The sequence below is a fragment of the Toxotes jaculatrix genome, chromosome 8 (genome assembly GCF_017976425.1).
Source record: "Toxotes jaculatrix isolate fToxJac2 chromosome 8, fToxJac2.pri, whole genome shotgun sequence".
NCBI classification, from domain to species: Eukaryota; Metazoa; Chordata; class Actinopteri; family Toxotidae; genus Toxotes; species Toxotes jaculatrix.
The window spans coordinates 15,283,621-15,307,796 of NC_054401.1; the positions used below are offsets into that span (position 1 = coordinate 15,283,621).

Below are 24,176 nucleotides of genomic sequence, written 5' to 3' on the forward strand. Positions count from 1 at the left end.
TAAAACGTTAAAAACATTATTATTATTGTAATTATGATAATATTAACGATAATAAAAAATAATGTTAATAATAATATATTAAAATGTTTAATATCTTTTACCGGCTTTCACCACTGCCTCCACCCACTATCCTCTTACAATTACAGCAGCACACAAACAACAGCAGCCGCTTACTGACGGAGCTGCTCTGTCCACTTTTTAAACAGAAAAATGAGACGAAATAAAATTGTAGCCTAGTCTTGCCGCAATAAACGGACTCTGAGAGCATGGAACACACCGCAACATTGTTCCTAACATTAGCTGCTCCGGTCCTCTATCTGTATCAGCAGTGACCATAAATCGACAATTAAGTCATAAGCCAGCGGCAAAATATGCTAATACATGCTAATTAGTGCAAACATCCAGGTAAAATAGTGAGAAATTTACTTAACGAAAAAACTGCAACACAGACTCCTTCGACGGTCGGTTAGTACAGTCTACACTACAACAAGCCATATTGTCACAAAAACCTATCCGAATATTGGCAAACAAACACGGACACTGCAGACCCTGTGCGTTGGAGGTAGCCGCCTAGCCCAGCCGATGCTTTAGCAAAGAGCTAACTGCCAGTGCCTGTCTATGGGGCTGTCACTCAACGTAACCACGTCCTCATTTATGTAAGAATTTTACATAAATAACACTAAAACGGTTGTGGTACAAAAAAAATCACCACCCACAGTGTTCACGGAGGTGGAAACTATCAATAGAGACCAAAAACAAAAAAATGTACCGGGCTGTAAATATGTTTTTTTAGGCTGTAAAGTTGGCTGTTTTAACATGGGGGTCAATTGAATTGCTCACTTCTAGAGCCAGCCCCCAGCGGAAGCCGAGAAACTGCAGCTTTTTGAACGCGGAAGTGATCCTCACTGCTGAAACCTACAACTGCCCCCATTGGTTATTAGCGATACTGTCTCTTTAAGATTACAAAGAACGTGACGTCGTGCGTGTGGTGCGTGTCTCAAGACCGGGAACAAGCTACGCACGTTCACTGTTAGGCAAACTACTTCTACATATCACAGGTCAGTAAATTATCGCATCCTAAACTGTCCAACTGGAACAGATGTCCGATGATAAACGCTATTTAATCGATGTATATTCCGTTTATTCAATAAATTATGTAATTGTGGTTCATTCATTCCCTAATGTCATGCTAACGCGGCTTGCTTGTTAGCTGGCTCGCAAACAGTTAGCCAGTGCCATATAGACTAGCATACTTTTGTGCGAGCGTGCTAACGGTGTTTATGTGGTAAGAACGCAATTTTTGTAGGTTACATTCCTGCTGATTTAATAGCTCATTGTGTCACTTCTATTTGTGAGTGAGAATAATGCTGAAGGACAGCCTTCTGCAGCTAACGCTAGGTTAGGTGAAATGGTAAATGTTAGCAAGGACACATGGGTACTGCCAACGTTAGATCACGCTGCTTATTTTCAACTGTGCACTTAGGTTAAATGGTAACGGACTGACAGCTCTCTCTAAATGTGTCCTTAAGAAAAGCTGGGGTCTATCATGTACTGTGAGCGCGACTGAAAGCTTAGTGTGATTCCAGCTTACAGTGTAGCTCCAGTGTCCATTTTCATGCCAGCATGGGAGCAGAGGCGGAGGAAGCACAGCTGTCTGTGGGATGAGAGAACCTGACACTGTGCCAGCCATTGAAATGAGCCTCTGACAGCTGTTAAACCCTAACAGCTTCTGGTCGGTGTTACGACCAAAATAAAGACTGATTGTGCCTGTCGCTCCACGGTTTATTGTAGACCTGTGAGTTTATGAGAATGTTTGTATTGTTCAACGTGGGTATGCCATTTTTTAATATCATTAATATATTAATACCAAACACTTCAGCAGATATTGTCATGCCAGGTGCTAACCTGGAGTCCAGGTACAGATTCCTTATTTTGTCCAACCTGTAGTGCAAATCCCAGTTATAAAGAGAGAAGGTCAAGTAATCCTCATGTTTCAGAAGCTAGAACCAGTAAAAAGGCATGTTTGCTTCATAAATGACAATATCAGTTATAAAAATATTGAAGAGTAGATTAATTCTCTTGTGAGTAATTGGTCTAGTTTTAATTGACCGTTTTGTTTGTGCAGACATTTTGAAATGTCACATCAGAAAAAGCACAGACACTGAAAACATTAATGATGGTCATTTTGTCAGGTAAACATGTTGAAATGTCTGCTGTAAAAAATGCTTACAGCTGAAAGCAATAGTATTATTTCTGCTCCACTTAGCAGCAGCCATACCTGTACCTGGGATATGTGCTCCATGCCCAGGCTGCCATGTGACAATGCAGCTCAGGCCTTACAGAACATGAGTAATGTTCAGCAGGCAGCAGACATTATGGGCTGAAACCATCTTATGGTTTCTCCATATGTAAACCTTTCAGCTTGTAGGGGGTAGAGCATGTTAAATATTTTATAATTATTCAATATCCATCCTGTCCATCATGTGTCTGTTCACTGACCTTGGGAAAAAAAGGATGACGCTCGCAATACATAGTGTTTGTGTAGCGTGGACCACAGAGGTTCTGGCACATTTATGTTGTATTTCTGAGACTTCTGTGGCATTTAGCACCACCAGCTGTACAGTGCAGTCACTCAGAACCATTATAGGTTATTAAAATCTTAGACCAATCTCCTCCTATGTTTTTCCCCAGAGTTTTTCCTAAAGTGTTGCTGTCATGCCTGCTAAAAAGACTGCCACCAAGAGGAAGTCTGAGGCTACTGTGGAGGATGATAAAGACTCCAAGAAAGTGAAAGGTAAATGGATGACCTGTTTTCGAGAAGGGTTGTCTCTGTTCATGGACAACAAAACAATCTTTTTTTCTGTGTTTTTATATATTAACTTGTTACCCAACTGAGACTTTGTTCAAACATGCACTATAGATGTATTTCTAACTTGATGAGTCAAATCAAATTGCATAGGGCTTTAAGAAGGCTGCACACCACCAGTTTTGATAAGCAGCCTCATCTACCATAACCATATTTAGTTAATTATTTTTTTTACTTATATATTTATGCATGCATACATGCTGCAGTCCAATTTGTAAGACTAATAACATCTAAAACCAAACTGAATTAGCTGGGTATGAAATTATTAGTGTGTGTATGTGTGTGTGTGCGTGCGTGCCAGTTTCCCACAGGAGTCATGGCAAGGAGGCAGGCCAGGTTCTTGTTCTGGGCCAGGGTGATGTTGGACAGTTGGGTTTAGGCGAGGACATCATTGAGAGGAAGAAGCCAGCCCTTGTGTCCCTGCCAGAGAAAACCGTGCAAGTGATAGCTGGAGGCATGCATACTGTGTGCCTCAGCGACACTGGCCATGTAAGTGGAAATCTGTCTTATTTCTTTTAAAGGTTGCACAGCTTGTCTTAAGTTTCCCAGATAAACTAATTTTTTTTTGCCTCCTCCCCCAGGTCTATACTTTTGGCTGTAATGATGAAGGAGCCCTTGGTAGGGACACAACAGAGGAGGGCTCTGAGATGGTTCCAGGAAAGGTGACACTGGAGGAGAAAGTGGTCCAGGTGTCGGCAGGAGACAGCCACACAGCTGCACTCACAGAGGATGGAACAGTCTACATCTGGGGCTCCTTCAGGGTTGGTTACCTGCTGTTTGGCCACCTAGGCTTCTGTTTGGAAGTGTGTATGTATGTGTGTGAGAGAGATAGAGATCTAGTAATTTTTTGTAATATATATATAGTAATATATAATATAATATAATATGATATGATATAATATAATAAATATACATAATAATATAATATATAATACAATCTAATATATATATAATATAATAATTTTCTATACCCACAAAACTTTAGGAGAACACTTTCTATATTTATCTTCACCTTTCTCAGACACCTGACTATAAGAAACATACAGTGTGAGCAGTTTGGGTTCAGTCTTTTCAGAAGACATTTTCTTTCAGGAGGAATAAAAATCACCTGTCAGCAGGCAGACTGCTCATCAGCTGGTTAAGAACAATTCACTTTTCACCGGAGCATGTCACCATATTACAACATTTTCAGAATTGTGACAACTGATGTGCTGTATATAATGTATTTCATCCCATATTTAAAAAGGAGTGAACTAATAATGTTCAATAGCCAGGCACCATGCCGTCATATACTATGCATGACCCTAATACGACAGCGTTCGGTATTATCTTCCTGGGTTTTGATAGAGTCGAGCATCCAGCTTCAGTTATACTGAACTTAATTTTCGTCACAATATTAACATGAACTCGATGAATGAGACTTTTCAATCTTAAGTATATTGTTTAGGAACATTTTATTGTAACAGTGACCTCATCCTGTTTAGTCTAATTCATTTAAAAATGCTCACATCACTGTCCAAATATTCCCGCATTTTCCCTGTTACCCTCCTCTGTAGTAATTAATTATTTGTTCTGTCTCAGTGGTATCAGTAGTCTCATTTCCTTTCCGCCCCATTTGAGGTGGACTCTACATAAAAAATTAAGTTAAAAGCCGTTCAGAATTACGCCTGACTGGAACTAGTGCAAATGACACAGAATATCCTGCTGACAATTTTATTTAAACGCATCAAAGCTCATTAGTACAGAGCTTGCATCTGAACATATTAATAATTTCCAGGGTTTGTCCTTCTCTACTCGTCAACAATATTGCAAACATCTCGGTGCAAATTAATCCACTCTCTTTGCTGGCAGAAAAAATACAAGTCCTGTGTCCACATTTTTCATATCTTATATACTTCAAAAATATACTCTCTTGAACTACAGTTGCTGTTTGCAATAACCCAATCACAAGCTTTCTTTCTTTCTCTTAGTTCATTATATAAAAATCTCCAGCTCAGACTTGTTCTTTCTCATGTTCCCAGTCAGCCTGATGAATCACTTTAATAGTTTGCGCATCTCTTTGACAGTGCAGCCTTACTTAATGGTTTGCAATTTTCTGTTTTTCTCTGATTTCTAATTCCAACCCTCCCAGAACTGAGGAGTCTTAAAACAATCTCACAATTTCCAGCTCAACCATTTATCCTCAATTTCATTTTTTTTTCCAACATCAAGCTTTTATCTCAACTGAGAACTCAAGTCCTCACATATTCTCCACCTTTTCGCTTCATCAGTACTTTTGCTTTCATGACTAGCTGTTGTGTTCACGCTTCCTTTTCTCACAGAGCTATAGAAAAAATGTCCATTATGATGAACAGTAAATTGCTTATATCCCAATATTCCACTTTAGCTTCATTGCTCTTCTTTATGTGAGCTCAAGAGCAGATTTGTTTCCTGTAATAACATCTCTTCTAGTCATCTCGCTATCTTTGAAGCATACCGGGCTCTCTCTTTCCCCTCTTCAATTATCAAACCATCACTCTATAATGCCGCCCCAGAATGTACCGAGACTCACCCCTTCAAATCTTCGACTGTCTGGCCTGAAGTTTGGAAAAGTGCTTTCAAATCTTTTCTGTTTTGTTAGATGTCGTGCTTCAGTATAACAATTTTTCGGTCGGTAACTCTTCTGCTACTGCAGTATAAACTCTTGACCTAAGTCTTTTACCTGTCACTTGTAGCAGGCTACGGTCTTGGAGAGGAAAAGGGCCACACAAGTGAAGACGAGAAAAGAAAAGTGAAGAAATTCAACCGTAATTTGAAAACCCAGTCCTCGCTGTTTTCCTCTCTCAGCACTTATCACTCCGCCTGCCAGATTACTCATCAGTTTTTCATTATTAATACTCAGTGGCACACTGGCAATTTCATCTCTATTACCTCTGCCTACTGTCTACATTCCCACTTGTTTTTTTGACAGGGCTGAAATTATGCGTGAAACACTCTAACTTCCGCTTTGAGAAATTCTTCAATGTTTTTATTGTTATCCCACATCTAATTAATATTTAACGCTTTCCATATGGGTATTACACATCCCATCAACTCATTTCCATTCATAAGAAATTTGGCATATCAAAATGTTTCCCATCGTTCTGCTTTTACTGCTGAACTTTGTAGTATCTCCCATACTGTCTACCTCTAATTCTCTCAATCTAGGAGAGAATTAGGTCATAACTAATTCAAAGTAAAGAATAAAAGTTTTTGGAAAGACATACAGTCACGCTGCAGATGTCCCCTGTAGATGAAATAATGTTCCCAGTTCCCAGATCTGGGATCATTATATCATTACAGCAAACAGAAGGTTTGTAACCAAAACATGTGCACTGTATGTCTCTGGATTAAACCAATAATATGCTGAATCTTTCTGTTCTTGTTTTTTCCAGGATAACAATGGTGTTATAGGTCTTCTGGAACCCATGAAAACATCTGTTGTTCCAGTCAAAGTCCCCATGACAGAACCTGTTGTGAAAATTGCATCAGGTAAAGACACGGTCCACTTCAGTGCCATATGTCTTTGTTTGTGTGCCACAAATTAACTTCTAAGAGTGTTTCTGTTCAATTTTCATGCATGCTTGAACAGGTAATGATCACCTGGTACTGGTCACAGTCGAGGGAAATCTTTACACATCAGGCACAGCAGAGCAGGGGCAGCTGGGAAGAGTGCCTGAGCACTTCTCAAACAGAGGAGGCAGGAAAGGCCTCGGTAAGTAATACAAACCTCTTATATTTTGATGAAATAAAAGCGTAAATGACTTTACATTGACATTGGTCTATGATCACTGATTACATTGACCGTGTACGCTTTCATGCTTTGTGTGTAATGTATATTACTTTGGCGTTCTTGCTGACTGGTATTTCAGGCCGGTTGCTGGTACCACAGATGGTAAAAGTCAAAGGTAAAGTTCACTTCATAGATGCCTTCTGTGGGGCGTACTTCACTTTTGCTGTATCGAAAGAAGGACATGTGTATGGATTTGGCCTCTCCAACTATCACCAGCTGGGTCAGTATGGCACATCTCTGTGTAGTCCTTAATAATGTGAAGTGTAGTGGCATCTGCCATGACTTTAGGGTTAGCTGGAAGTCAGTTGCTCACACTCTGAGCTAACTGCATCAGACATTATGAGGTTATTGTGTATATCCTTAAACCTCTTTTATTTATTCATCTGACCAGGCACTAAAAGCACCAAGATGTGTTTTGTCCCTGTGAAACTGACATGCTTCAAGAACTCGACCACCTCTTGGGTTGACTTCTCTGGAGGACAACATCACACTCTCTGCCTTGATGCTGAAGGTAAACTGCCACTAATTGATCTGATCCAGATTTACACTGTGTGGCTGTTAAAATCTGCCTCAGTGGCATCACAAAGTCTGATAAGTGTAGTCATCTTAGTAGTTTTACGTGCAGAAGTAACATACAGGTGATGTTAGAAGTCATGTACTAGTGCTAATGCAAGACTCGGCAGAGGTAAATCTGTCCTAAAGACCACATATTGACAGTGTTTGACCTAAAAGGGTCTACAGCCCAAACATTGGAAAACAGAGGGAAAAAAAGGCAGTATGTAAAACAAGATGTCACACATTACAAGAGAATATAAGTAATGTTTAAGAAGTCAAAAATAAATAAAAACACAAGTAATAAAAACAAATATTTTGTTAAAACGAGTCCCTTTTTCCCTCTTCTTTTAGGACAGGTATATAGCCTGGGCAGAGCAGAGTATGGTCGTCTTGGTCTGGGCCAAGGGGCTGAAGAGAAGAGTGAGCCCACACCTGTGATGGGCATAGAGCCGGCCAGTGGTGTGACATGTGGGGCGTCTGTCAGCTACGCTGTCACCAGAGAAGGTGAGAAACAAAGCAAATGCAGAAGAATATTGTGTGACTGAGTTTGAGTCCGTGTGAGTGTGTTATACTGCTCGTTTTAAGGTGGTGAACCACCACAAGTCCTCATACAAGTCATTTCAAGCAAATCATTGGTTAACATTATGGTTAGAGAAAATACAACACTGAAAATAAACAGTCTCCTGTGTCAGAGTCACACTTTTTATACAAACAACCAAACCCAGTGACAGGTTTTTCAGCAGTTGAAGAGCAGCTTGCTTCTTCTGCCTTTGCTGTTTACCCATCATTAATCACTCGATTGCAAGCTGTTCTTTGTCAGGAAAACAAACTTCAGTCCTTTTAAGTGTTATTGGATATGAAGTAAATACCCCTTTTTACGGCAAATTCTCTGTACTGTTAGCTGATATGAATCATACTTTTCCAACTGTCTTTCAGCTGTATTTGTGAAATATTTGCAATGTGCTAAGTGGGTAAATAAAAAGGATGCTCACTCCACTTACTGCTGGCTGTGCTTCCTTCAGGATCTGTTTATGCCTGGGGCATGGGCACCAACCTGCAGCTTGGCACAGGAGAGGAGGACGACGAGTGGAGCCCCGTGAAGATGACAGGCAAACAGCTGGAGAACCGTGCAGTGCTGATGGCGTCCAGTGGAGGGCAGCACACAGTGCTTTTGGTCAAAGACAAGCAGGAGAGCTGATGCCCATCTCTGGCAGAATCCTTTGATTCGTTTCAAGTTGGGGCCTTGCCTTAATCTAGGGAGGGGGTTAATCTATACGTGACTTCCTGTGCTGAGCCAAGGGACTGTGAGAGGTGCAGGGTGAGGGGAGGGGAGCGGTTCAGCCCCTTTTACGAGAACTCTGCTCATCCTAGTGTGAGGAAAATTTCGGTGGATGTTCGGTAGATCATGACAAATAAGAGACTATTTTTTTAAATCTAGTTTTTGATGTTCCCTTTGAATTAATTTCATTAAAAGTCATCAGTGTTACTGTAAGATGGCATATGCGATGTTTGCGAATGTGACTGCAGGAAATAAGAGTGTTTTAATGACTTCCCCAAACAATAGTCTTTTTAATGTTTTTTTTGTCTCATTTTCTTTAAAGCAATAATTCCAGCGACCTTGGTTCAGACAGGACATTTATACTCAGTGAGTTTAATAGAGACTGTGTGAGACTACTGTTTATTTTATCTGGGGCACACAAAATTGTTGTGGCTATTTGGACATTTGGTAACATGTCATAATGCATTTTGTTGGTTTCCCTGTCTGAAAATAAAGATAACATTTTAAGTTTTTAAGTCTATTTTTATCCTATGTATCAGCTATATTGCAACTATTTTGAAAATCAGTAAGTTGTTAGGTATTTTTGTTAAAAAAAAAAAAAAATAAGGAAAAGAAATCGTTGTCAGTAGTAGTAGGTAGTTATTTTCCAATCTAAAATACCAAATATTCAAAGATTCTAGCTCCTCAGATGTGGGGCTTTTCTTTGTGTTATTTGACAATAAACTTATTTTTGGTGTAGATTTGGTGGTACAAAACAAGCAATTTTAAAATGACACTCTGAACTCTAGGAAATTATAATGAACAGTTTTAACAAAATTCTGACATGTAGAAAAAAAAAGTGAGTTGATTAATAGTTCAATAGTCTGCAGTAAGAGCAGTGATGAAATATTGTAGTCACAGCCCTGGGTGTTAAATCTAACACCATGACTGGAGAAGGAAAAATCCACTGTTAAACAAAATGCACATTATTCTAATGAACTTTTACAGTCAATCTGAAAGACTTGATAAATGACAAGTAACAAAATAAGGAAATATTCTCTCTATAGCAACTTAATATACCCAGTTTTGAAGATGTGGGCATATTTTGTTATTTTGTTGTTCATAGCTGTAATACCTTAAAGAAAAAACTGTACTTATTGCTGCAGGTAAGGAGTGAAACATGGCATTATTGAATTTCAGTCCGATCTGATTATGAGTGTTCTCTGTCTTTGCAATCAAACAAACTGAATTTAGTTAGACAATTAAATGTACAGTAGTATAGAGAATTATCATCAGCCGTACAGACATGTCATTTTAAGCCACTGACAAAAAATGTCTGCTTTTCCAGCATATGGACACAGCTGCCCAGCAGTTCCAACCCTAGTTACTTTATGTCTGTGTTATAGATGCAAACACCACATTCCATACGCATGGAGTCATGAATGTAAATCAGAAACACTTAAGGATGCAAATGATGATACAAGTACATACATCAAAGCTACATGCCTTTGTGTTTTATCTGGGGTGAAATGCACGGGGTTCTTGCTTGTCTCATCTTGCTTTCATCTGACCAAAAGGGCGGATGATGAAGTGTATAAAGGCTGAGTCCTGTGAAAAGCCCTCGTGGCAAAAAGCTTCTCAGAAAGCTTTGAAATGCTAAAGTATCTTTCATAAGCAGTTAATTGATCAGAATGGACCAATTCCCTTGTTTGTTTTGCAGCACCGTTTGTTCCGCCACAAGGAAGAAATATGACAGGAACACATTTGGAAGACACCGTCTGTTTCGGTGAATCGGGGTCTGTTTCCTGAGGCTTCTGTTCTGCTGCTTGGGTGTAAACTCTTGAGAAACACAGCTTTCTCCGTTCTACAAACGCTTTTTAAGAAGTCAGAGGTTATCACAGCAGGCTGTTTTGAAATGTTTTCCTTTGTATATTGTAGTTACAGTTATGTAAAGTAAATGTTAGTAGTTAACATCTACTACACTGCCTCACAAAGAAAGTATTCTTACACATTTTTGACGCTGAAAAAAACCCTTTTAGTCTGTTTTGGCAATGGCTCAACCAAAAAGATGATTTGACATTTCGCTCATACTGTGACTGCAGGTTTGTAAACTTTCGCTAATAGGTCAATCCCAAGGGGGCAGTTGTAGGTTTCAGCAGTGAGAATCACTTCCGCGTTCAAAAAGTTGCAGTTCCTCGGCTGTCGCTGGGGGCTGGCTCCAGATGTGAGCAATTCTCCATTAACCACCATGTTAAAATAGCCAACTTTACAGCCTAAAATAACATTTTTTTCTGTACCACAACCGTTTTAGTGTTAGGCTTAAAATTCTTACATAAATTAGGGCATGGTTACGTTGAGTGACATCCCCATAGACGGTCACTGGCAGTTAGCTCTTTGCTAAGGCATCGGCTGAGCTAGGCGGCTACATCCAGAGGCCTCCGGTTACCTTCAGCGGCTGACAGGGTCTGCAGTGTCCGTGTTTGTTTGCCAATATTCGGATAGGTTTTTGTGACATATATGGCTTGTTGTAGTGTAGACTGTACTAACCGACCGTCGAAGGAGTCTGTGTTGCAGTTTTTTCGGTAAGTAAATTTCTCACTATTTTACCTGGATGTTTGCACTAATTAGCATGTATTAGCATATTTTGCCGCTGGCTTATGACTTAATTGCCGATTTATGGTCGCTGCTGATACAGATAGAGGACCGGAGCAGCTTATGTTAGGAACGCTGTTGCGGTGTGTTCCATGCTCTCAGAGTCCGGTTATTGCGGGAATACTAGGCTACAATTTTATTTCGTCTCATTTTTCTGTTTAAAAAGTCCGACATTGCATGGACAGAGCAGCTCTGTCAGTAAGCGGCTGCTGTTGTTTGTGTGCTGCTGTAACTGTAAGTGGATAGTGGGTGGAGGCAGCGGTGAAATATTTATTAAATATTTAACATTTTAATATATTAGTATTAACATTATTAAACCTCTCTATCTGAAACAGTCATGTTTAAAACACAGCAGCAACATTATGGTCTCTGTTATATGCTGTGTCGTGGTTGTACGGGGTCGAGCTAGTCGGGTCGGACTCGAGGACTGTCGTGTGGTGGATGTAGCTGCGTGTAGCTGCCGCTTAGCTTGTTATCCCTGCTGCCTTAGGCTAGCTCGGTTGCTCCGAGCTAAGTGTCCGGGTTCTCGGCCGGCTGACCCGTAGAGTAACCGCCTCTCCGCCAAATATGTAAAGTACACTCCCACTAAAATCCAAGATGGCGCAGCTCAAATGCCCATGGTTTGGTCACAAAACCGACTCCCCGAAACCAGTGGGTGATGTCACGGGTGCTACGTCCATGTCTTATACAGTCTATGGTCAACCCCCCACTATTTTTCAGATGCGACATTTTCTCTCTTGAAATGTTGCCTTAGTTTTATAATGAGCTGTTACAAAGCCCGACACCCAGCTGAGGAAAACTCAGTATCACTCATATCATGATCCATGCTACTCCTTGGGTGTGATGATGCTGATTAAATAACCTTTAGACATGCAGCAGCCATTGTTATTTTTTTCAACATTTTTTTCATAAAATATCTTAACTATGTTACAAAATGTAGTTGTTGCATCGCTGCTCTTTGGTTCTGCACCTTCCAAGACTTTCCAACCTCCAAACTGATAAAAGCTGTATTCTTCTGGAAAAAAACCCTTTCCCTTTGTAAAAGCACTGTGGCTAAATGGGACCGAGCTGTGAGCTTAAGAAAAGGTGTTAAAAGCTTCCATCTTTGACATCTGTTAACAGCTTAACTGATGTCAAAGACAGAGCATTCAAAAATCTCATAACGCTCAGAAACCTCATACATTCCCTGCAGAAAGGGGAACGTTCATGCAGGAATTCAGCAGCGACATCCTGTGATTAATTCCTTTCGCTCACAGAAAGTATAACAGGATTTTTCATAATGCATGTGAGCCCTAATCTTCCCCTTGTTAAACTAATCACAGAGGAGACCGAGGAGTCTCAGGCACCTGCCCCGCCACACATTCACTCTAATAATGGAGAGAGCCAAATTAATCACAGCTATTGGCTGCTCCACTCAGAGCCGTGCACAGGGCTTTCATTAGCTTTTGTTTGGGTTAACATTGGTTTTTGCGTGCGCTTTACGCTACGCATCTGTAACAGGCTCGTGACAAGCTGCATGGTGTGTTCATGAGCAGCAGCATCATGCCATTAAAATTATAACCTTACCATAGAGCACATTGTGCATCATTTAGCTCTGCCTTGATTGGGATGTGGAGGCCCTTGAGTTACCCTGCTGCTATTTTAATTAACTTGTCATTTCAGATTGTATTGAGTGCTGTTTCTCAAGTATGTCTTAATCAAGACATCCAAAGTTTTATGATGATTTGAATGCTTTGGAGAGACTTTACTCTGGGTTGTTTTCATCAAGTGGTCCATCATCATAGTGCGTAGTAGGAACCTGTTGAACATGACTCAGCAGGAAGCTATTGTCGCTCTCTTTCTAAATACTACTTTGAAGGTATACATCAAACCCCTTAAAAACATTTGTAAAAATGATCTTCAAACAAGCACATCATTCTTTCAGCATTCGTACCATGCAACAACAGCAAATGCCTCTGGCTTTTACTGATGCATTCAGAGATGTATGAAATACTCAAATGTTGCCTTGTTGTCTGTTGGCAGATGAGATGTTGTTTGATTTCATTCTCTTGGAAGCTCTAATAGGGGAATGCTTTACTCTGAGAAAACATGCATTTCTGTGAGCGTGTGCACAGGAAACCAAATAGGGTATTATTAGCAAATGAATATCTCTCTTGCTGTTAAGCTGCTGGCACTCCATCGCCAGCGGACCATACTTGTAATTACCGGAGATTGCCTTGATAGATTGGACTCCTCGTCCAGTGGGTTGAGGGCTTCTCATGAGCCCGACAGTGGAGGACCAACAGCTGCGCAGAGGCTGGTAAGAAGGACCAACCCTTGATCTGATGCATATTTACAGACCTATTATGTGGATGTGATGACACCAGGCATTAGACCATGTTAATGAAGCATCACTGAGTGTGACTCATCCCTTTAATGGACTTTTCTTGTTATTTATCCTTTTCTTGACATCTGAGTCACACTGATTGTGTGCTAATTACTTACAAAAGTCCACGTAAACTATGTTCTTCTAAATCACCTTCATGGACAGCAGCTGAAGAGAGATGCAGCTGATACAAAGGGATGGATCCAGTGAAGGATTTGGATTTCGTCTGTAGCCGCTAGCCTCAAGACAAAGACAGGAGGAGCAGGCTTCAGAGGTCTGGTAAGCTCACATCTTTCTTAATCCACACAAGCTTTTCGGTCTTGTAGTCCTCAGCCCCAACCAAAAGGCCACAAAAGGGTTTCACAACTTCGTTCACACATGCAGTCATACTCCACAACAGCTGTAAACAGTCTTTGATGTGTAAAGTCTGGGGATTTGCCCTTTAAAGTGGCACGCATTAGAAGTTCCCTGAAGGCATTAAGCTTTAAAATGGGGTACATGATTTTTTTTTAATGCACCATTTTCATTTTATTATATTATTTTTGACATTGTTTTTTTTTTTTTTTTTTAAATCAAGGGTTCATTGAAAACATTTATAACCATGGAGAGGGCTTTACTTTTTAACATAGTGAAATCTGAGGTTCAATACCCCACCCCCCCACCATCCCAATAATTTTCATACGGTTCCTTACAACTCTCAGCTGGCAGATGGAACCCAGTTTGAATCCCAGTCAGAGCTCCTCAGCAGGGAATACCCGAGTATTTGGTGCCTTGCGAAACAAAAAGAAAAACTTGCTTCAGTGGGTTTTGCACTTCTGGCGTTTTGGGAAACTTTGGTTTGATGGTGTATTTTACGACTCACATGCTGTCACACAAAACAGCAGGCCACATCACCACATGCATTACCCAAAATACCTGCATAATCATCATCTCATTCACTGATTCCTTTTGGGTACATCTTCAGTTTTGGGTTATGAGGTTTTGACTCAGCGCTGGCAGGTTGTGCAGTTGTCAGCCAAGCTGCCGTGTTGTGTGAAAAGCCTCACTTACAGTATGTAGGTGTCTGCTGAAAGAGTTACATGGCTGCCATACTGTGGTGTAATGGAGCTCAAGTCGTGCTTCTGCTCAAGTTGCCAAACAAGATAACTGAGCACCATCAGGACAAGCCACAAATCTGCCTACACAATGCTAGTAAGGAGCAAGACATCTCCCTTATTCACTCATATCTCCTCACAGACAAATGAGCAGGGGAAGTCACATAACAAGTGTCATCCAGATGAAACAGAAAAGAAAAAATCTTGCTTCCAAATTATTGGATGGTCTAAGCTTTTTATGCTAGCGAGGGAATACCAGCATTGAAACAGTGAGAGCTGTAATGAATGCTTCAGTAGCTTCCTCTCTCTGTTCTCGTTTCCCTCTGTTAATTTGTTTGAGTGAGTGTGCAACCATTAGTTTGGGTCAGAAGATGAAAGCTTTTAATTATCTTCTCGTCACTCTGGAACTGCTCTACGGTATCTGTTTTTGTGACTGTACATGTTTGATAGAAAATAATACATTAAAAAAAAAGGCTGGTTGCATGTGGGTTCAGGAACTCCAGGGGGGAAAAAAGAAATAGATTTCAAAGTCCAGAACAAAACTGTTTCTATGGGGGGCAAAGATCACGGATGTAGTTGAGTTTTCAGATGTGGCAGTAGTGCTATAGGTCTGACTGCTCTGTTGAAAAAAGCACTTTAGTGTTCACATGTTAAAAAGGCCAACATGCAGTCTAGTCAAGTCAGGAGCCAGCTCATGGTGTTCGACTAAATTATTCATTTTGTTGCTTTTTCATTTGTCTTTTACGCAGTGAACATATAGGCATGTATATTTCATAGGGAACATACTTTATGCTCCGTCCCCCCCCCCCCCCCCCACCACCATCACAAATGTCACTATCTGTCTACTCTGCCTGATGGGAGCTCTGTGATGTCTTGAATAGGAGATTCTGTGGTTTTTACTGTCTCTATCTCTCATTGCAGTCTCTTGAGCGGTATCTTTCAACATCCGCAAGACTCTGAAAGAGAAATGCGGGAGAGTGATGCCGTCTAATCACAGGTTCTATTCACTGAGACACCATCAGCCTTTGAGCAGAGAGTGATTTCCAGCCCTTTAATGTGCGCAAGAAATTCAACGACAGACCACTTGAACATGTAATCCATGGACCATAATACCAAAAAAAACAAGAAAAAACCCAAGGATCTGTGATTTTCAACACCTCCTCTGTGAGCCTCACTGGCATTTAAGGTAAGAATATTTCATTTACATGTTAACCGTATCTGTAACTATGTCAGAATGGGCATTGGCCAATCGTGGCTGTTTGTACTGGACTTGCACTCTGGTGTCACCCATACAGGGGAATATGCACAGTCCTCATTCAAATGAAAATGTGATTCTTTTAAAAATGTTAGTACAGTGGTTTCTTTTATTAGTTCTCTTTCCAAGACGAGTGTACAAAAACTGTAAATAAACTGTCAGTCTGACGTGTCAGTCAGGGGGTTTGGGCCTTTGTGATTTAAAGGATAAGGCTGGTGATATAAGTTCTACCTGTACTACTGTCAACAAATAGTGTGGAAAAACAGAAAACAATAATAAAGTGATCCAACTTAAAGGTATTGTCTGTGTAGCCCGAGCCAGATGTGACATACACCTTTGTGTTCTGAGCACCATTACTGTCTGAAAAATACTAAAAGCTACACTGTGTACTGGGTGACACGTTCCTTCATTTTCAAGAACATGGCCACTGTTCATCTTGAGTCAATCCCTCATACACTATTCTGCTATTGTACATACTTATCAGAACCTAGTTTGGCTTTGTTTTTTTAATTATGTATTTGTGTCTTGTTCAGAAGGAGTCAGTGGGCTTGAGGTGAGCGCCACAGACAGGTTGGGGAAGTTCATAGGATTTGTTGACAGTAATTAAAATACAGAATATCATCAGCCTCATCCTTTAATTGATTGTGTAAAATAAGGGCATCCGGTGTCCAGAAACCCCAGTATCATCCCTGACTTATTTCACATTGTGCTTTCATTTGTTCACTCACATGTTTAGTGAGTGGGGCTTGCCGGTCAAAGGCCCCTGGGCGCTGTCAACATGGACCCGATCAATAATCCATACTTCATCGTACTGATTAATCATATGTGTAACTCCTATGAGGCCTCACTGGCATTTACAGACCATAAGTGTAAACAACATCAGTAATAACCACAGAAAACAAAGTATTGGATTAAAACTGAAAGGTATCAACAACAATATTTCAAAATAAAAGCACTTACAAGGTACAACTTTTCATATGACAGTTGTATTAATGTTTTCAAAAGACAAAAGCAGTTATTACGTCTACACAATAAGATACTTCATGTACTGTATTTGCTGAAACAAACAATAGGATTTTTTAAAAAATCAAGCACTTTTCTCTACAAAACAATTCACTTTCTGAAAAGAAAACTAAACATAAAGCTGAATAAGGCATTATGGTACAGATTTTCATTCAGCTGAACATAAATGTCGGCCACACTGCAGAAAACATTTGTGCTGCACTTCTTACAGTGATGGCTGTGTAAAAAAAAAGGTTAGAGACCATCCAGATTGGAGACAGGAATGTGGTGTTTTTTGTTTTTTTTTTATGTTTTGAATGCTTCGCTTAATACTTATAGCACTTTGTGTAAATACATAATTATATAACATTTGAAACTGCTAATTGCTTTACAAGTGAAGCTTAATGGTACAACAGCTTGACGGCACATAAAAAAAATCACATTATCACTTATTATGCTGTTACATAACAATACTATCTTTACACTTGATACAGTATATACTGTAGAACCGCGTTGCTGCAGAGGAAAGATGACTGGCATCGGTTTGACTGTTCTCTCAAAATGTGCAAAAAACGTCTAAATCTCGTCCTGTGAGTTTCCAACAATCGTTTGTGGAAAATTGTCCATTAGCTGGAATATGCGGCGAAAGATTCTTGTTGCTTGCTAACGCATTTGATCCAGTTCAGACTTGCCTCCATGCTAGTTTGGAATCATTCAGTTACTTCACTATGAGTTGAGACTGTGCCACTTTGTCCTTCCTGAGCTCCTCTGTTTACTGTCAGCTGAATATTTTGGTTGTGCAAAAAAAAAAAGAGAACAGCAGTCTAACTGCTAGAGGAGTGGAAACAGTGAGTCAGCTGAACACTTATGTTCATGGTGAATATATGCTGGAAGCGCCAGTCACTGCTGCTTAATCATTTTTTTTCCTTTCAAATTGTTCTTTATTATGTGCGTGGCCTTTATCTGTAATTATTTCTCCTCCTGTTGTCGCAAGAATGTGCATGAAATTGGATACATCCTCTAATCTAAAAATCACAGAGAGAACAAAAGCATATTCTCAGCTAAACATTCACATTATTGGATTCTCATTACCTCCCCTGTGAGGCTGAGTGACAAAACTATTACCAGTCTAGGTATACAGTCAGAGAGAATTGAGACAGAGATTCATATTTCATTGTGTTGGCTCTGTGTTCCAGTGCACTTACTGTGAAATTAATCACTTGGAGGTTAAAGTAAATTCAGCTTTAAAGCTGCTGTAAAAATTTTATATTAACAATGGATTCAATGACAACAGTGTGATGAGAAAGGAGCTTCATGCTGCAGTTCCCGTCAGCTCTAAGGACCATTATAGTGTCTTTTAGCTCATTGTTTTGGTGTTGGGGCCTGCAACTTTACTGTTTGGGTTCACTCTCACAGTGTTGTTTTCAGCCATAGCAGACAGATGTTTTCAGCAAGCAGGCTCTAAAAACCCACCGTGCCCTGAGTCCCCCAATTGTAGGGAAGAGAAGGAAACTGCACAAGCTAAGATAAACCCAAATAAAGTCATCATGTTCATTATTTAGCTGCAAATATATGACAGGCTGAAGCGACTCACCGTAGTATCCTCCCTGTTGATGCTCTGCCAAAACTGTACTGCAGCCGTCTCCTCTTCTTGGTGCTACCGGGGATTTTCTCAGTCAGTCTGGACTCTATCAAGTGAAACACATGACCCATGGGACTGAGGTCAGGTGACTGACTCAACCAATCACACACTGGCCACTGTTTGGCCATAAAAAGACTCTTCGGTGGCACCGTCTGTGTGTTTAGGATTAATGTCCTGTCTGACAATCAGATCATTGTGATACTATGTATACACACAGCTTTGAGTCCTACATTGTTCACCTAATATGGACGCGCAGACCCACAAACATTGTTTAGAGTCAGCACTTTAACCTTATTTACTTTTTACTGTGCTGAAGTAGAGCCAAAACAGTAAAAGACTGATAACTCTCCAAACACTCTCTGACTGCACAATGTGTGTGTGCTCAAATGAGAGAACTACATATGTGCTATATACACACTCCAAGATTGTATGTACAGCTGTATCCATTTCCTTATGCACAGGCACACACAGGTATGTTTGTGATTATCCTGACAATCAAGGGACTTGTGTCACACAAACCTACTGGGACGCAGTCATTTCAGTAGATGAATTGAAAAACACAGTCGATAATTTAACTTGATTGGTAGTTCAAAAGCCTGCTGGATATCTTCAGACTCAGACTCCTGTGGTGGAAAACTGTGTGACCTCAGTCTGGAGGTCATCCTGAACGGTCCGCCCCCCCTCCCACTGATCCATGCCTAGTCAGGCCGGCGGTCTCTCTGTCGTTGCAGGAGCACAAACAGAAGCAGGCTCCCGTGTGCTGTTGCGTGCTCTGGAGAAGCTGTTCTGCTCCAGACGGGAGCGATAGGGCAGGCAGAAATCCCTGAAGCACCTCTTGAAGTTCTCGTCCAAGAATGCGTAAAGAACAGGGTTAAGACTGCTGTTGGTGTAGCCCAGTGCGATGCACAGGTGCCAGCTGGCCATTACAAAGAGATCCTTGTGGTCAATATCCACCATGGTCTTGACGATGATGAAGATGTGAATGGGAGTCCAGCAGATGATGAAGGCCGCCACGACCACCAGGACCATGCGGGTGATCCGCCGCAGGTTCCTGTCTTTCTCTTTAGAGCCGGAGAGCAGACGGACACTCTTGAGTCGCAGGATCATCAGACCGTAGCAGATGGTGATGACCAGGACGGGTACCACAAAGGCAAAGATGAACACGCAGATTTTCATCACTGTGTCCCAGTACCACTCAGGTTTGGGAAATGTGAGTGTGCAGGCAGTGTTTCCTGAGGAGTTAAGACAATTAGAAGTTTAACAGAGGGCCATGTGGAGAAGCTAATTTAAGTTAATAACCCAGCTCAATTGTATTCTCTTTTACAGCGTGATTACTCCCTGAGATCAACACTTGCCGCTGAAGGTGCTCAAAAGCCTGTGCCAGCATTTCCTCTGCAACAACAAAAGTCCCCTCACCTTTATCTGTCACCTTGGTAACAGCTATGATCATCACAGGGACTCCAACAGCAGAGGAGAGGATCCAGATGCAGACGTTGATGAGCTTGGCCTTGGCAGGTGTGCGGAAGTCCAGGGCCCTCACCGGATGACAAACAGCGATGTAGCGATCCACACTCATCATGGTGAGCGTGAAGATGCTTGTGAACATGTTGTAGTAGTCGATGGCGATGACCACTTTGCACAACAGCTCCCCAAAGGGCCATGTGCTCATCAGGTACTTGGCGCTCTGGAAGGGGAGGGTGCTGGTGGCGAGAGCATCGGCGAGGGCCAGGTTGAAGATGTAGATGTTGGTAGCGGTCTTCATCTTGGTGTACCTGGTTGATTGGAAGAAAAAGTACTGAGCCCTTTTAATTGATTCTGCCTCACAGTCAATGGGAGCTGTTGATAGTTGCAGGAGATTGAATTTTTTTTTCTTCAAGGTCTGCCTGCTGCTGTGTGGCAAAGAAGATGCCCCGTGTGGTTGACTCACGATTTCCATTAAAATGTTTCAAGGTTAGAAACCAATTTATTGTTGGATCTAAACCGTTTCCGCTCTCAAAGCAATTATCTGCTATTTCCCCTCGAAAAATATTGAACTAATAAAAGAGCTTTTTAGATGCATTATAATGTTTTTATGGCACCACACTAAAATGCATGAGAGCTTCTATGCACTGCCAAAATGATCGTAAGCCTCCATTAAACTGCACTTCTATGTAATGAGTCGATTCCAGCTGAAAAATCCCTCAAAACTCCTCCTTGATTTCAGATTCAGGGAATGTTTTGTTTTTGTTTTGTTTTTTTGTTGTGACCAGCATTGCCTATAAGCCAGCTGAACAGTTGGGTGGCTGTTTAAACATGGATTCCTTCACGAGTCCACAGTATGACAGTGGTTGGTTACGTTTAATTAAATTACAGCAACAGACTTTAAGGATGAGGGAAGACATGTTGGGATGTCTTACCTCTTAATCCATCACATGAAGAGATTTATTACATTACACACCACATACTGATCTCATTGAATGTAATGGCTTTGCCAGGGAGAGATTGAGCACAATGTCTTTTATGTTCACTTTGATTATTGTTGGAATTGGAAAAGAAAAAGAAAGAAAAGCAAAATCTCATATTTCATCCTCCACACATTTCTCCGGGAATTTAAGAGGCAGTTCAGAGAGATGATTTTATTGACAGTGACAGCCCAAGCATCACCTCATTGCTGTTTGATTTAAGCTGCATAATTTCAGCACCAAATCAACATGACAGAAATCGTCACCACATGAAACTGAAGCACACAGTACCATGGTCATTGCTAATGATTTGCAGGTGACGGTTCAACATGCTACCTTTTTCCAATGCAAATTAATCACCTGAGTTTACAACATCATTCCTGACAGGTGTAATGAAGTAATTTCAACGCTAAGCTGTAAATCACATCGCCCTCCATCCCCTCCCTCCCTCCCTCCCTCCCTCTCGTGTGTGTAGGAGGTGTGTGTGTGTTGGTGTGGGTGTGTTTGAGAGTGGCTCTCAGCTGTGGCAATTACAAAACACCATCATAAATGAAGTAATATGGTGGTGAAAATGTATTTTTAGTCACATCACATTTTTAAATGTATTATTATAATCCTGGAATATTAAATATGAAATATTCCCAGAAGTGAGTTTGTAGGGACGGTTAAAAATAATTCCTGATAGTATAAATAAAGATCTATTTATAATTTCCATACTGCATTTTCTGCAATTAAATTCGTGTGTGTGATCAGCATGTTGCCAGCAGCAAATTACAGTTATAAATATCAACTTATTTACTAATAACTTGTCTTCCTTTTTTTTTTTCTCTTTTCATCATGAATCTCTTACCTGACCACCCCGTACATTACAAGCACGTTACCCAGCAGTCCCACCACACAGATCAGAGAGTAGAGAGCCGTGATACCGACGGCGATGATGAGACTTGAAGCGTCCCTGGTCGCAGCCGTGTTGGTCTCGTTCCTTTTTGACGGCAGAAGCAGCAGATCCGCGGAGGCTGTAACGTTGAAAGGAGTTACGGGGACCGAGTAGCGCTCGTTAAAATCACCAAGAGATTCGGGAGGAAGAGTGAGGAACTCCATCTTCTCAAAAGCAGGTCAGATTTTTTTTTTCTTAATATATGTTATTGGAGAAGTCAGAGATTTCCTAAGCAGCTGCACAAGAGCGCAGGACAACTGGACGGCAAATTAGTGATGAGGCGCCAAGGCGAGGTTTGCTCTCTCTCTCTCTCTCTCTCTTTTACTCCCTCTCTCTGTGCGTCTCTGTGCGCTCCCTTTGGCAAAGCGCACTGGCGCACAAAGCAAGATGTGAGGAGACTGTAATCCTGCCCAATTCTTACCCTGCCTAAAGGGATACCATTTGTCAAAGTGCTTTAATCAGATCTAGCATCGAATAATCCCTCATCACATCCTTTTTTTGACTCGTTATTGGCTGTTACCCAAAATTAACAGCCCCTTGCTCCACCTGCCGCCCAACAGCTCATCAAACAGTGTCAATCAAACCCAATCCAAACATCCCTCCTACATGTAGCTTTAAGCTCAATTAGACATGTCTTTATTGAGCCATTCCTCTTATTGCCGCCTGCCTTCACCCTTGAGGTACCCCTTCTCCCACTCTCCACGGCCTGTGGCCTGTATTAGCAGAACTCCATTAGAGGAAAGACTGTTCTCACTAGGCAGTCACCTCCATGAAATTACCTTACTAAACCACAGGAGTGATGCAATTACGTGCCAGTAGCAAGGCCGATTAAATATTTAAGACGGTTTTGATAACCTATAGTGGCAGTCAAGTGTGTGGATTCTGAAGTGAATCCGACAAATTGTCATGTCACCCTTTACTTTTGCTGCCTGGGTAATTGTGTTGGTATCAGTTACATCTGCATGAGCAAACACATTGATGCAGGCGTACAAACATGGAGGCACATTCATCTGAGAACTCTGTTTTTCCTGCAGGACAATATTTAATCAATGCTGCTCATATTTAGCCACATAAGACCTTATTTTCCTGTCTCAGATTATTCTTAACACACCTGGAACATCCCTGGGTAAAAGGGTTTCACTGTTACCATGTTGGTATGTAAAAGACTGAGTGTGTTTTTTTAGGCAATAAATGTGTTGAAACATTTATTTCCGATATTATTTGCTGCTTGACCTATTCAGCTCACACTATGTTACGCAAATCCTCTATTACACAAATGTTTGACTCTAATGCCAAGCTGGTGCGGCTTTTCACAGTTTTCATCAAAGCACTCATTTATCTGTAGCTGCCTTTTGTCCTTAGCCCATTACTGTGATCATCAGAAACCATTAGGAACATGTAGCTGCATGTGATCGTGTGTGTGTCTGCTGCATGCGTGTGCTGGTCCTCAGCCTGTTTGAGAGCATTTCTCAGGGGTAATTGTTTATTTGAACAAAGACAAAACCCTCGTGTGGCAGTAGTGCTCGTAACTGCAGCAGTTTGTATGCACTCTGCAATGTGACCTTTACAAAATCCGCCTTTAAGCAACCACCATCAGCACAGCACAAAGCAGGGACCGTCAGAAGAATAGGACCAGCTCGCTGAACAAAAGCTCTGAAGCCTCCCTCTTTACTGTTCCTTCTAAAGATAGATCATGTGCGTCTTGCTAAGATGAAGAGCAGTAATTAACATTATCTGGCTCATATTAGAAGTTCAGTGAGCTAATTTCTCTTTCATTACTGGGGGGTATATGTTACAAGCTTCTGTTTAGATTACTGACCATCCACAGGTGAGCATGATCCTCAAAATGATGTTCAACACCGAGGTTTCAGCCACAAGGTTTAGCCGGTTTTGGCTCTATGAATGGTAGTGTTGGTCTGTCAGTTGTTAAGTTGATCCATCACTTTCGACAACAATTGTCAAATAGATTGCTATGAAATTTCATACAAATATTCATAGTCCCCAGAGGATGGATCCCTGGTGATCCTCTGATTTTTCCATGAGAACCACCACAAGGCTGACATTATTTAGTTTTAGTGAAAAGTCTTAAAAACTGTTGAAAGGATTCCTATAAAGTTTTCATTTATCCTAACAAACATGTATAAGGTAGATTAGCATCAAATTTTGAACAGACATTCATGGTTCCCAGACCATGTGTCTGACTTCTTAGATTCCTGAACTTTTCATGTGGCATCATCAACAGGTAAAAATTTCAATTTCAAAACTTTGGTTAATGACCAGATATCTGCAAAACTGACA

General features: G+C 41.0%; 2 protein-coding genes across 3 annotated transcripts; one reads left to right on the forward strand and one right to left on the reverse strand.

The window, feature by feature from the left end:
• The first annotated feature begins 975 nt into the window (after positions 1-975).
• On the forward strand, positions 976-9,019 carry rcc1 (regulator of chromosome condensation 1). Its single transcript, XM_041045163.1, has 10 exons — positions 976-1,058; positions 2,692-2,794; positions 3,168-3,355; positions 3,448-3,627; positions 6,280-6,376; positions 6,477-6,599; positions 6,757-6,897; positions 7,069-7,188; positions 7,584-7,736; positions 8,255-9,019. The coding sequence occupies exons 2-10, from the start codon at positions 2,716-2,718 to the stop codon at positions 8,428-8,430; spliced, it is 1,257 nt and encodes a 418-aa protein (XP_040901097.1). The 5' UTR covers positions 976-1,058; positions 2,692-2,715; the 3' UTR covers positions 8,431-9,019.
• A 10,183-nt stretch (positions 9,020-19,202) lies between these two features.
• On the reverse strand, positions 19,203-22,042 carry oprd1b (opioid receptor, delta 1b). 2 transcript variants are annotated; one of them, XM_041045165.1, is made up of 3 exons: positions 21,792-22,042; positions 19,917-20,272; positions 19,203-19,732 (listed from the first exon to the last, which is right to left on the reverse strand). In XM_041045165.1, the coding sequence occupies exons 1-3, from the start codon at positions 22,040-22,042 to the stop codon at positions 19,203-19,205; spliced, it is 1,137 nt and encodes a 378-aa protein (XP_040901099.1). The 2 variants fall into 2 exon arrangements, with proteins under 2 accessions (XP_040901099.1, XP_040901100.1); XM_041045166.1 differs by having other exon boundaries at positions 21,807-21,838.
• Between the last annotated feature and the right edge of the window lie 2,134 nt (positions 22,043-24,176).